The sequence below is a fragment of the Gamsiella multidivaricata genome, assembly GCF_025024155.1.
Source record: "Gamsiella multidivaricata strain RSA 2152 chromosome Unknown BC939scaffold_105, whole genome shotgun sequence".
Classification (NCBI taxonomy): domain Eukaryota; kingdom Fungi; phylum Mortierellomycota; class Mortierellomycetes; order Mortierellales; family Mortierellaceae; genus Gamsiella; species Gamsiella multidivaricata.
In genome coordinates, this window is record NW_026251813.1 from 1357 (window position 1) to 15033 (window position 13677).

Sequence of the window (13677 nt, forward strand, 5' to 3'; positions counted from 1 at the left end):
TTGAATGATTGCATTTGTGCCTGATTCAGAGTGAATGGTTCGGTTCGACTACGGAGCGCATCCAAAGGTGCTGCGATGTCGCTGAACAAAGGAATATACTCTCGGAAGAAATTGAACGTGCCAAGATATGACTGAATCTGTTTCGCTGTTGTTGGCGGCTCCCATTCATTAATGTTTGCGAATTTAGTTGGATCAACACTTTTGCCGTGCAGTCCGATTATGAAGCCCAACAGTGAGATTTGTGTGCTGTAGAAGTTGCATTTCTCGCGATTGATTATTAATTTGGCTGCATTGAGCCGTTCAATTACAGCTTGCACATGCTCAGCATGTTCTTCTCTGTTCTTTGAGAATATCACAATGTCATCAATGAAATTACAGACGAATGGAAGATCACCGAGGATCCTCGACATTCCCCTCTGAAAAAGACTGGACAATGGCTTCAGTCCAAAAGGTGCTTTCTTGAACATGTATTGTTTGCCATTGCGCATAAATGCAGTTAAAGCTTGATCTTCTTCATGAATTGGAAGACGATGGTACGCCTGAGAGAGATCAATTGTAGTAAATATTGTATGTCCACCAAGACGAGTAATAATATCGTTGATTAATGGTAACGGATAATTGTCATCCGGCAGATGCTTATTCAGCGGCCTGGGGTCAAGACAGACTCGCCACAGCGTCTTTTTACCATACTCATCTTTTTTAGCAGCTAGTGTTAGCGTATTATTGTGCACGTTGCCAACTGGCGCCAGCGTGATAACATCATCACGTAGCCATTTTTGAATAGTGTCTTCGAAGATGCTCATTTGTTTTTCTGCAAACGGTCTGGGCCTTCGGAATAGTACAGTGCCCTCAGGGACAGGTAAATAAACCTTCATTTCAGGTACAGGACAGAAACTCGTTTTCGGTATTTCAGCATTTTGCTTCAGATACTCAGCAATGCGTTCGAGGAATTTTTGTTTTGCAGTTTGGAATGCCTTTGTCTTTTCTTCTGGAGGCTGCTCACCAGGGATTAATGAAGGTTTGGTGTCTTCCTCAGGTTCGGAGAGTAGCATCGCATCATCGCCAGGGTTGACGAAACCTGAAATGCTAAAGCCGAATTGATGAAAGAGATCCATTCCTATGATGAATGGGTATGATTGATTGATGACCTCCATAGGTGCTGACACAATTCGGGTGCCGTATTGCAATTCTATGTTTTCAGTCTGGCCAATTCGAGGGATGGTTTGGCTCTCATCGGCAAGCGCGATGACACCCTCAACAGGATTAACTTTTATTCCGTGTTTGAGAGCAATGTCATGCCGAATACAAGTGTCCGTTGCACCTGTATCAAGCAAGGCCTCGTATTTTTCATCCTCAAAAGTGACCGTGACAATGATTCTTCTGTCCGCGTGGTCTCTGTTAACATTCAGTTTGGTGAATTCGAATGTATCATCGTCGATTTTGTTCAACGACGAAATTCGAATTTGATGGTTTAGACATTCATAATCCTCGTTGCTGTTTTTATCAGTCTGTCGTTCTTTTTCGTACATCTCTTCGAGATCAATTAATTCAGGGATGTCATTGACATATGGATTGTAAGCGCGATAAGGTGATATTGCAGAGCGTGGCAGTACATCAGGATTGGCTACAGACTGCGCTAAAGCAGGATTCATTGCGATGCGCGGTTGTTTGTCAAAAATAATTTCGTGCCACGCGGAAGCATTAGTCTGATCGCGTGTCATATGGTTGTTCGCCAACGTGGACAACCTTATTTTCTGCATGGGCTCCTCTTTCGTAGCCTCACATTTTGTGCCATCTTTTTTACGGCTATTCCTTTTTCTTTGTTTATTGCCTGAATTGGCATTGTGTCCATTATCCATAACGGTTGAGATATGTTGCGCGTCAATTTTATTGTGTATTTTACTTGCTCCTAGTTCACTGTCTCCTTCACTTGCGCCCTTGGTTAGGCTTGTAGGGACCTGAGTCATTGAAGGTAGCAGAGGGCAAGGCTCATTAGATTGATTGCTTATTTGGACAACCGAGATTGTTTGGACAGTATGATTGTTATCATTCGTTGTGCTCTTACCGGACAATCAAGGCATGTGCCTGTCTCCGCGGCATTCGGCATCGCTGTGGCCGCGTCGACCACATTTGGAGCACTGCTTGCGGCCTACAGTCTCATGGGTGGGGTTCATGCCACAGAGCTTGCAGTCAAGCAGCTGACCTGCTCGATTGTTGGGGCCACGGAATGCCTCTTTCGGTTCGGGCTTCTTGTTCATTGGGGAGAATCGATTCGATCCCCTGCTGCGCCTGTTGCGCGAAGCACCTGTCGAGATACCAGCAGAAGCACCGTTAGCGTCTCTATTGATATGCGCTTGCGGGCCGACCAAACCACTAAGAACGCTTGTGAAGTCGTTGATAGAGGTAAAGTCAACTGCGGCTCCCTTCCTGACATGAAGGCGAGTGACCATGTTGTTGAGAGTATCAGGAGATACGGTGGCACTCAATAATGTGAGAACCATTTCATTGTCATCCTTGACACCATAGATGCGAATGTCTCGAGCAATACGCATGGCAAACTGGCGGTAAGTCTCTCTGCTCTCTCGCCCAGTCGCCAACAGTTGTTTTATCTGTTCGATGCGCTCTTGCTCGGTCAATGCAATCTTAAGAAAGATCGCTTCGCACTCATCCCAGGTCAGCTTCGTCTTTGGTCTTTTTGCAAACTCTTCTTTGAGGGCTTGACTGTGGAAGGAGCTCACAGTGAGATACGACAAGTAGCGGCTACATTGATCTTCAAACATGTCATCTCCCACATAGGCGCAGACAATGTGCTTCACCTGGTCCAAGAACGCCCTAGGATCGCTGTCGTTTTTAAAACGCGGCATATCCTTCGTCACTTTCAACGATTCTTCGAATTTTTTATTCTCTGAAAGGGGCGGAAGGTCATTACCTTGTCTTTTGGTCTTGGGACCCATCGCATCGTTCAGCGAAGCCCTGTCTTCCATGGACTCAATGAATAAGCGAATTCGCTTTTCAAGCACCGTTAGCTCGTGGATAACCCCTTCAAGGGCTTGCTCTTTTTCTGCCACACCGCTGTCATCAGGTGCGAGGGCAAGAGCGCGGCTAAGGTCAGCTTTCTTTTCTTTCAGCGACCGGCGGCGCTCGTTCATCTGAGCCAGGATTTCTTGGTCCGTCGGTGTCGCCTCAGGAGCATTGCCCGATGGCTGACTCTCATTATCGACATCCATCTGCTGGTCATCGAGGGAGAGGTTGTTGATACCGTCGGTGTTCATGTTGTTGTTTTGGGAATTGTGTGTGTGTGTGTGTGTGTGTGTGTAGATAGTATCTTCACTGAAAAAAATGAAATATATGGTGGTTTTTGAAGTCAGTGAGAAAGAGATGTGTCTCCAAACACACATCTACACGATATTTATTAATCAGCTCTAGATTAAGTTTCAGAGGTGATGGATTTATATAGTAATAGAGTACACTGGACTCGGCTGAATATGCAGCAAGCACCAAGGAGCGTCTCTTAGTGGCAACAGCACCCGCGGACAGCATCTATGGAGACACCCACGTGGAGAGGCTGAATGAACTGAAGATGATCTTGCTCACGGACAGGATCAACTGCATCGATGGACCGGCTAGGGCCAAAGATCAAAATGAAGAGACGGCGTATCGCGTTGCAGTCGCTACACAAAAAGACATGGATTTGCTGTTGGATACGTGTAAGAGTAAAACATTGCATACAGAACAAGAGGTCGAACTCAAATGAGGACCAAGGTCGTGAACGAGGTCAAAAGAAACGCAAGACAGATTCGAAATTCTGTACGTACTCCGAGAAGTGTAAGACGCTGAGGCTCAAGCACCCGCTGGGGAAGTGTTCTCATTGGCAGAACGACCAGAGGAAGAAAAAGGAGTCTTAGACAAAGGCAACCAACCGGCAAGGGAGGGCTATAAGCCCATGAAAACGGTTGGAGCATTTGCCAAGATTAATGAGGAAGCACAGCCAGGAGGAATTCAGCTGAATAAAGAATCTTATTTATCTTCTCCACAAGTCTATTTGAGGCATGTGTATGCATACAAAGGACCAGCACCAGGTGATAATCGCGTAGCAGTGCCAATAGGTACCATAGGTACGCAATGCACAGCGCTATTAGATCCTGGAGCGACAACATCTCTGCTTAGTAGAGAATTAGCGGATGACTTTGGCATTCGATATGGCAAAGAGGTCAGTCGAGTACATACCAACTCCATGTCATGGACATTGATCACTACGATTTCATCGTATGAATGGATCTCTTTCCTAGATTTGGGTTTGCTATCACAGGTGTGGTTATGCCAGCACCAAGAGAAGAAGAATTTCTATGGGCGCCATCCGATGAGAAACCCCTCTGAAAGAACGCACGCCTGAATTCATCAAGAAAAAGATTTTATGAGAGCGCTCGAGCCCTCTCTCAAAGCTAATGAAACCATAGACCCAAAACCATATCTTGATGAAAGTTGCGTTGAAGGTTAAGCCTGACTGCGTAATCCAGGAAAGGTCTCGACCGTTTCACGCACAGGTCGAGAAAGAAGAAGTAGGAGTCATTGTGCTCGCACCGAAAGGCAACCCATACAACAATTCTCTGACAATGGCTGCTCGCAGAGACCTAGATGGCAACATCATGAAGTACCGCCTGTGCCTTGATCCTCGCACGCTGAACAGACAGCTAGAGGATACAGATAATTTCCCTTTACCACTTATAACAGATGTTCAGCAAAAAGTGGCAGGACACAAGCACTCACAAGTACTTTTCGACGATCGGTCTCATTCAAGCATATCATCGAATCCCAGTGGACGAGGCGAGTCAACCATTGACAGCCTTCACCTACAGTGGCAAACAATACATGTTTGCAAGAGCTCCATTTGGGCTGAAACCTCTGGATGTCCCATTTGCTTGGTGATCTGCATTATGGTAGCACATATGCTGATGACATTGGCTCACATCACTGTGGTCGCCAATCGATTGACTGAAGCAAAGCTAATCGTCGATCGAGAGAAAAACAGGTTTCTAAGCACTGAGGTCCTTCTAAGATTTATTGTCAATGAAGAAGGACACAGTATCAATACGGAAAAGATTGTTAACGTTCAATCGTGGGTCCTTTCGACGATCAAAAAGATGATCCCGAGATATCTCGGACTCTTTAATTATTTTAGGTAGTATATCCCACTCTACAGCACTATCACAGCACCGCTGGATCAGTTGCGCAATCAAAGGTACGTTTGGGTTGAATAACTTGCAAAGGTGCAATTAGAAATCTGATTGCCCAAGCATCTGTTTTGTCATTCCTAAACTTCAAAGAACCTTTTTATGTCGCCACTGACGTCTCTAATGTGGGCATCGGTGCAGTCTTGTACCAGTTACCAAACGGAAAAGGCGAAGAATCTAAAGTGAACTACGTTTCCTTTCAGGCACGTGCACTACACAAGCACGAAAAGAATTATCCCACTCTCATGAGATTCCATCACTGTTTGTGGGGCAGAAGGTTCACGCTGTACAGTGATCGCAGACTCTTGACATACATTCACGAACAGAAGGCGCTGCCTCCGATCATTACGAACTGGAAGGAGACATTGCTCAACTATGATCGTCCAGGGCTGCCAAATGTTATTCCAGACGCATTATCCCGAGCATTTCCAGATGGACTATGGACGCCTGTTGAGAGTGCAAGCTCTAAAGGCAAATGGGAAGAGCATCGTGTTGCAGCAGTGGCTAGGTCAGGACTACGAAAGGCCACTCTTTCACCCACAAAAGAAAACATCACTATTCTTCAGTTGACATAGCAGATCGTCTCTCGATAGTACTTATTGATCATGAAGCACCGTATACTCATATTGTGCAGACGAACAACATGGACAGAACTACCGTTCTAGACGTCGAAGAATGTAAACAAATACTCAAGCAAGCCCATGAGGTTGTTCGTTTCGGGGGTAATGCAGTAGTTAAGGCCATTTATGAGCAAGGCTACATATGGCCAAACCTCAGGGAAGATTGTCTCAGATAGGTTAGCCAGTGTGGACCCTGTCAGCACTTTAATATTGCACGCAAAGGATATCATCCACTGAAAGTCATTCATGCAGAATTACCTGGAGAGCATGTAACGATTGATATCGCCACATTTGACATTAGCAGGCAAGGCAACATGTTCGCCTTGGTAATGGTTGACATCTACACTAGATTCGTCTTTCTGGAACCATTGCCGAATAAAGAAGCCAAGACAGTTCAGGCGCCCTCTTCAAATTGTTTTGTACAATTGATTTCCCAATGATTATCCAAAGCGACAATGACACCGAATCCGTAAATAAAGTGGCCAACTCATGTCGCAGAAGCTGCAGATCGATCATAGGCTATTTACACCATACCATCCTCGATCCAACGGTGTTGCTGAGAGGCATGTTAGAGCCCTTAAAGAGAATATTCAGAAGCAACTTGAAGGTCGTCTTGATCTCTGGATGCCTATTTCCTTTGACCCAACTCCAATTAAACGTGCGTGCTGCGAGCCCTCACAAGTCTGCGCCTTCTCATTATTCTTCGGACGCTCTTTTGCAGGGCTAACCGATTTTACGTCAGCAGAATCACATCTCATGACAAAAGAAGAACTTGAGAAACGTTCGGAATATCTTACGGAACTAGTCTTTCCGGCAGTGTCAGGAGCCAGTGCAGAGACACAGCGCAAAATTATTGATAAGTTCAGCCGCACACACCGCATTCTGGTTTCCCTCCTGGCTGTTATGTCACGGCCAGAGAGCAACTCCCGGAAGGCAAGATTGCACCAAAGTACCAAAACCCTTACAAGGTCATGGAACGTACAGAGAATGGAGCTTACACTCTGTTGGATGCCACGAATCAGAAACTAGGACGCAACTACACCTCTGTTGAGCTTAAAATTATCACGCAAGACCTAGATGGTCGCAATGATGAGTCGCACGAAGCCGAAGCCATTCTTGGCCACGAACTCACGGCGGAGGGGGTGAGGTACACTGTCAAGTGGAAGGGATACGACTCTTCTCACAACTCGCAACTAGAGTATGGCAATTTTGATTCAGATCTGATCATCAGACGGTATTGAAAGCGTTTGAACCAACAGAACCCTCATATCATTGCAAAGCAAGCAGAGAAGGAAAAAAGAGTTCAGAAAAAAACGCTACGACAACAGACGGTACAGCAAAAACCAATCTCAAAAAATGCGAGTAAGGGAAAAAGAGGAAGGAAGAACTTCCCTCCCAGAAAGAAAGCAAAGTAGTGAGCATGACAATGCTTACTGAGGGCTTCCGCACTCCGAGTCTTCTCCAGAAAAGATCAGGGTCTGATCCAAAGGGGGGTTGTACATTTTTCCACACACTCATTATTTTAAGGTTACAACGCACAGACGTTGACGCACCAGCGAGTTTTAGATTTTTTCTCGTGTTCCTCAAACGGATAACTAGGAGGTTTACTTTTTCCTCCATTACATTTCATATCACAGAGGTTTTTGATACCATTTTCCCTCACATATCAATGGATAACTCCATCTCAACAGTAGTTTTGTGGGATGGAAATTCGGGAGGGGGGAGTTGTTCCGTCCAGACCCCAAATTGGGATCGTACTGGGAGTGAATCTTCATATTTAGGCCACTTCCATTTTTATTCATGAGACTATCAAGCTATCTGATGTACCAAGCCCCAGGTCGGGGAATAAAAACCCCTACCGGGAGCATAATAAACATCAACACTCTTTTGTCTCCTTGAGTCATACTCATATACATAAAACATCACAGTTCCAGCTTCAGACCCAAGCCGTCCAACATTCAGGATCTCAAAGCTGGACGAGATAATCAATTACAGGAAAAGTACCTGGAAAGATGATGCCACAGCAGCACTTGGCCAAGTTGTATGGTTGATGCGGAAAATGCATTCCGAGATACTCAAACGAGAGCTCAGGCACAAGAGACAGAAGAGCTTCCATGGAGAGAGTATGAGCAAGATACGGTGTCTCAAGAGTACATTGGATTAAAGCCCGACACCTCACAATTTGTTTACTTTTGTAGCCATTGTAACCATTTGCAAAAAAAAAACTATTTACTTGAAGGGCGGATCGCTACTACTACTACCACTACTGCCAATACTATATCGCCTGACAACTCTTAGACCCTCACTCCCTCGAACAGGCCCTCTGAAAGATAGGTGCAAACTCGCGAAATAATAATAATAGTAATAACAATAATTCACCAGCACAATGAGTTGCGCTGACGCACATACTAAATTAGTCACTGACACTCTATGAACCTCCCAGCGTTTATTACACAACCACTTTTGTTTTGATTACAATATCGCATAGTAATGGATTAGTATAGAGAATGAGAAGAAAAATTGTAATAACGCACTGAAGACATATAAGGCGAGAAGATTCGCGTTATCAAAGTATGTGTCCTCACTCACAATCACCCAACCTCTCACCAACAATTCAACAACTCTCTACTGACCAACCGCTCCTCTCACAACAATAAGTAACTCACAGTTCTGAAGCCGAAAAAAATCTTTTGCAGTGACAAAAAAATATATAAACAGCGTACTGACAAATATATAATGGCTTGCACTGACCAAAAAAAAAAAAAAAAAAAAAAAAAAGAATCTCACCAATGCCTACTAATGGCAGAGGTAATAAAAAATGCAGCAGCATGTAAATGCTTTCGGTGTAGTAGTGTGAAGCTGGAAAGAAAAAAGAACAATAGTCAATTAGGCTTCCTGTTCTTAAGAGTAAAAGTAAGTACTGTACAAGAGGTAAATGAAGCGAGAAAAAAGAGCATAAATGTTGTGTCGAGTTGCGTCGATATGAAAACGAGGGTCCTTGCTCAAAAATTTAGTCAATTCCACTGGAATTATCATACAAGAGTGACACAAAATCTTTTAAAGATCGCTCTCAAAAGAAAAACCAAACGATGTACTGTACAATCCACGCTCGGATAGAGACCGAAAATCGGTCTTCAATTCAATGGCACGACTCAAGAAAAAATTTATGCATGGGATTCATGTCGACCTCAAGAAATGCAGACACAAAAAGCAAAGGGAAATTTCTGATTTTGAGTCGCGTCATTATTGAATTGACAAAATAAAAAAATCGATTTCCGGTCTCTATCCGAGCTTGGACAAAGCTATATACAACATATCAGCATATAATAAACATAACATACTGTTGTCATTGAATCGAGTGTGTATATTGAACGCTGAAAATTTAGTGTCAATTTATGCTGGTGCTCCTTGGGGCTGGGAATCACCAATCTTTACTTGTATACCGATGTTTGAATTTGAGGCCGAGTTGAGTTGTGATTCGAGGTGAGGCTTTAACTACATCCTCATCTCAGCTGAGAGAAAAATTATTTCACTACTTCGCGTTAAGACTTCCCACAGATTGTTGGGTCTTGAAGTACGAGGCACAAGCGACCTTGACATGTTCCCAGGCTTCGTCGTAGGCTTCCACCACCCCCTTGGGCAAGGGACCTTTTTCCAGATCTTTGAGGTTAGCCTCAAGATGGCCAACGGAGGAAGCACCAATGATGATTCCGTCCTGTGGACCGAGACCTGCATGGTGTGACATCCAGCGCAGAGCTGACTCTATCAAAGTGAGGCTGTGCTCCTTGCACACCTTTTCCATCTTTTTGACAGCGTCGACGGTCAGCGTGTTGAGGTAGCGCTCGCGATAGCTGTTTATAACGACAGTAGACGGGTGGAGATGGTTGTTAATACCCCATTTTGTGTTGCAGCGAGAAAGATAGGAATAAATATAAGAAAGGCTTGTTACAACTTACACTTTTCCGTATAGAGTCTGAGGGAGACGGTGTGTGGAGTTGAATAGCAGACATATGGTGTTAATAGCTGAACGAGACCTTGAAAGCGCGCTTGATTGAAGACGAGAAATGCCAATATATCCACTATATATATAGGATTCGGCACATCATGCTTACCGCGGTGTCAAACGGACCGCCCTTGGTTTCATCTACTTTGTCAAAGTCGATTTTGCCCGAGAGAAGCCCTCCAGCCTAGCGCAATTGGTTGAGACAGCCATAATTGATCAGCATGACTAGAAGATGAATTTGACGCGCTTGCAGCAAACCATGAAGCAATGGATCAAAGGACTCACAATGGGATTAAAGCCGTAGAAGGCAATGTTGAGGGCCTTGAGGCAAGGCAGCAGCTCGCGCACGACATCCCTGGTGAAAGCATTGTACTATATATTGTATGGCATGGCGTTAGAATCAGCATGGTTTGGCAAAATAATCGACTCAAATCCAAGACGTGTAGGATATTCTTACCATTCCTTGGTAGACTGTTGGAACGACGTATCCGTTCTGCTTGCAGAGTTCGTGGATCAGCGTCACCTGCCAAGCGGCGAAGTTCGACAATCCAAACTAGAATTTTACGTTTTTTCGACCGTCAGTTAGAACCAACTGACGTTTAATCTCCTTGCTTCTTCCGACTGTATTATCTCCGTTAAGACTTTCCGGTGTTACTCCACCTACAAAATTCGAAAAACCATTTCATTCAACAACTTACCCTCTCAAAGAGTCCCTCGCGATAGAGCTCATCCACAGCCTTGATCGTCTCCTCAAAAGGGGTCGTGTAGTCCGGAGCATGCAAGTAAAAGATGTCGACTTTCTTGCCATTCAATGCTGCCAACGATTCTCTAAAGGTTTTCTTCAAAAGCTCGGATCCATGAGCCTTGGGAACTGTGGGCCACACTTTCGTAGAGATTTTGAATTGCTCTGTGGGCGCCTGTCCTAATACCTAGAAAAACAAAACCATGATTTTGTAACATATGAGCACAACTGAGAGACGGACATTACAAAGTATGGCATCTTTTGGGATTTGGTCAAATCAAACGCTTACTGTTTCTGTATCGCCATGGCAGTAGAATCTGGCAGTGTCAAGTTCATTGTAGCCGTGGGCATGGAACGTGTCCAGGAGGGGCTTGATGTTCTCGACGCCTCTGACTCGGACTGTTGTTGAATCATCAGTGGTCTCCAAAGCAAAGGACATTGTTCTGTGTTAAACACATTCATATCGAAGAAACAAAGTCAGTAAGCTCAACTGCCCATTCTCGGCGCATCTTTTTTTCCACGCTAATCAAGATCACGATGACGAGAAATTGTTACCCAAGGATGACGCGCGGGGTGTTGTGTGATCCAGACATGTTGGGAAAGAAAAGAATGGGCTTCAAAGGGGAACGGCGGAAGGTCAAGTACTTTGTGGGAAGTTAAGAGAAGAGACACAAACATGGTATTTATATCAATCAGAATATGTATTTTTCAATTTCGTACACTATTTGTCAGCGAATTATTACCTGAGGGATGTTCAGCGACAATTTGGGCTACATTTTGGATAGTTGATACTATTCGCTGTGGGCATGGTCTTTGTGCTTTTCTATTCCTTTCCCCGCTTTTTGAAGAAGTCGTACAAATGATTGTCAAACTTTGTATAGCACACAAAAATCTCCGTTGTACAAGTACGAAAAATTTAACGACCTTTGAGGTAGCCTCCTTCATTGCTGCGCACTACGATAGAGTCTAGCTGCCGCAGGCAAGAAATAGAGTTGTATTTTAGATTTTAGGGTCAATCATTAACCGTTTCCTTTCCTAGTGCATGGATCGTGATCTCGCGACTATCTAACGCACAGCATTTTTGCCATTGGCTGCGCATTTGATGGTCTTATTTCCCTTTCAAAAATAACAATATTTCTTGGACAAACAAGGGACAACCATTCATGTTACCTGCATACTATCCCTTCGATTGTCAGGGTTTCTGATCGAGAAATCGACCACATTTTTCTGGGCATAAATCACGTGTAACTCCATATGATAACTATGCAAAAAAGACAACCACTTTGGAAGAGTCCAGGTACCAAGGGACCAGGCCTGGGGTTCTTTTTTATCTATTTATTTATTCTTTTTATATATGGGTATATTGCATTGTGGTTGGAAAGGGGGATGGGATAAGAGGATAATTATGGATGGTGAACCGGAATCTCATGGTATTCTCTGTAACAATTGCGTGTGAGAAGGCAAAGGGGCACATTACAGAACCCACACTTGAACGACGTCGACGTACGTTTCCTATATTCTGGGTCCTTTAGAACTGTGGCCTTGTGTCGACAAAGGATACAGTTGGGTTTTCTTTCTGCGCTGGTAGGGTAGTGTAGCCCTTTGTTGGTAAGGCGAATGGCGGGGAGTTCTGTTCGATTCTTGGTCACATATACTACCTTTTGGGAGCAAGATCGATCCTGTTTTTTCTGGTGGTGTTGACGAGTTGCCTTGACGTTGGGAGTTTGGTTCCTGCTGCCTTCTAACGCTAGTGCCCATGCCAATTCGATTCGATACTCCCTGTGGGATAGAGTGCCTCCTTGAGCTTTGTAGATACGGTAGGAGTTCACAATGGTTGTATCCAGAATCCAAAAAAAGAGTGGCATCCATGTCCTGAAAACAGTCAGCTGGGTGTTGTAGTACGATCTGTATTGGTCGCTGAGATCGACACCATTCATTTTATGATTATAGTCGTTGATGATGGCGGGGATCTCCAACATAGCGCTATGTTCACCTTTGAAAACCTCACGGACTTTGTTGTAGTTGGAGCTTGTGGTCCGAGGGCAGCGGCGGAGGCGATGAACACGGGCTTCGGAACCAGTAATCTTGTGAATGGTAGTGAGCATAGGAACAGGGGCATTGTCGACCCATACAACGGCGAGGACAGAGTTGTCAACAACCACTCCAGAGAGCGTGTCCTACTCATGCTTGGCCTTCTTGTCGACTTTGAGGGAGGCAGGAAACTGTTTGGAGTTGATACGAGCAGTACCACAAGCGCCGATTTTGAGGTCGCGCAGATGCTTAAAGAGAGGAACATTGCTGAAAAAGTTGTCCATGTAAATGTTAAATGGGTAGGTTTTGTGAGGTAAAGACTGGGCAAGCTTGACAACTGCTGCTGAAGTGGCATTCAGACCATCGATGGAAGGCACACCAGTGATAGACATGACACGGGAGTAGTAGAGGAAGGAAAAAGTGCACCCAGACTCACAAAGAGCATAGATCTTGTAGCCTTCGGGGGTGGGCTTGCACTTCATCTTAACGGTGTGAGCACTACGACCAGAGAAACGGACAATCATTTCATCGACGGAGACATCGGTGGAAGGAATGTAAAAGCGACTGAAGTCCTGGGAAAGCTTGGAGGAAAGGGGCTCGACCTTAGAGTACCAGTGCTCCTCTGGTTCATGGGGTGAAGATATGTGGAGGAAGCGTTTTAATTGCTGGAAGCGGGTAAGGGTCATGAAACAGCTAATGTCGTGCTTGGGAAAACGTGGTGATGTTGTCCAAAGTTCATGGACGGGGCTATTAGGACAGAAAATACCGAGGTAGATGATGATACTGATGAAGATACGGAACTCGCCAAATGTTGTATCCTTCCACACGCGCGAACCCTCGTTCGACCCTGCTCCTTTCAGTGCAGCATAAGCATTGGTGTTGGTGGCAATTTGGTCGAGAACAGAGTCGGAAAAAAAGAGCGAGAAGATCTGCAGAGGAGGCAAGGCATCATTGAGGAGAAGCTCGGGTGGGAGTTTGGGATGTCCTCCATGAGGTGGTTTGGAGTGCAGAAAGGTGTTGTCGAAGACAGGTGGATCAGGGAGCCTGGGA

General features: G+C 44.9%; 2 protein-coding genes across 2 annotated transcripts; both read right to left on the reverse strand.

Moving 5' to 3' along the window:
* Positions 1-1829: 1829 nt before the first annotated feature.
* Positions 1830-3457, reverse strand: BC939DRAFT_19512 (uncharacterized protein). Its single transcript, XM_051550558.1, has 2 exons — positions 2066-3457; positions 1830-1958 (listed from the first exon to the last, which is right to left on the reverse strand). Exon 1 carries the CDS (start codon positions 3396-3398, stop codon positions 2073-2075), a length of 1326 nt encoding a protein of 441 aa, XP_051407078.1. The 5' UTR covers positions 3399-3457; the 3' UTR covers positions 1830-1958; positions 2066-2072.
* A 5854-nt stretch (positions 3458-9311) lies between these two features.
* On the reverse strand, positions 9312-11035 carry BC939DRAFT_429231 (Aldo/keto reductase; the record flags this gene model as incomplete). The annotated part of the gene is made up of 6 exons (XM_051553219.1): positions 9312-9702; positions 9953-10038; positions 10140-10226; positions 10312-10407; positions 10553-10783; positions 10886-11035. The coding sequence occupies 6 exons, from the start codon at positions 11033-11035 to the stop codon at positions 9384-9386; spliced, it is 969 nt and encodes a 322-aa protein (XP_051407079.1). The 3' UTR covers positions 9312-9383.
* Between the last annotated feature and the right edge of the window lie 2642 nt (positions 11036-13677).

Bases quoted from the DNA above. Each gene is read 5' to 3' on its own strand.
- BC939DRAFT_19512 (XM_051550558.1), bottom strand. From the start codon at position 3,398: ATGTGTGTTTGGAGACACATCTCTTTCTCACTGACTTCAAAAACCACC.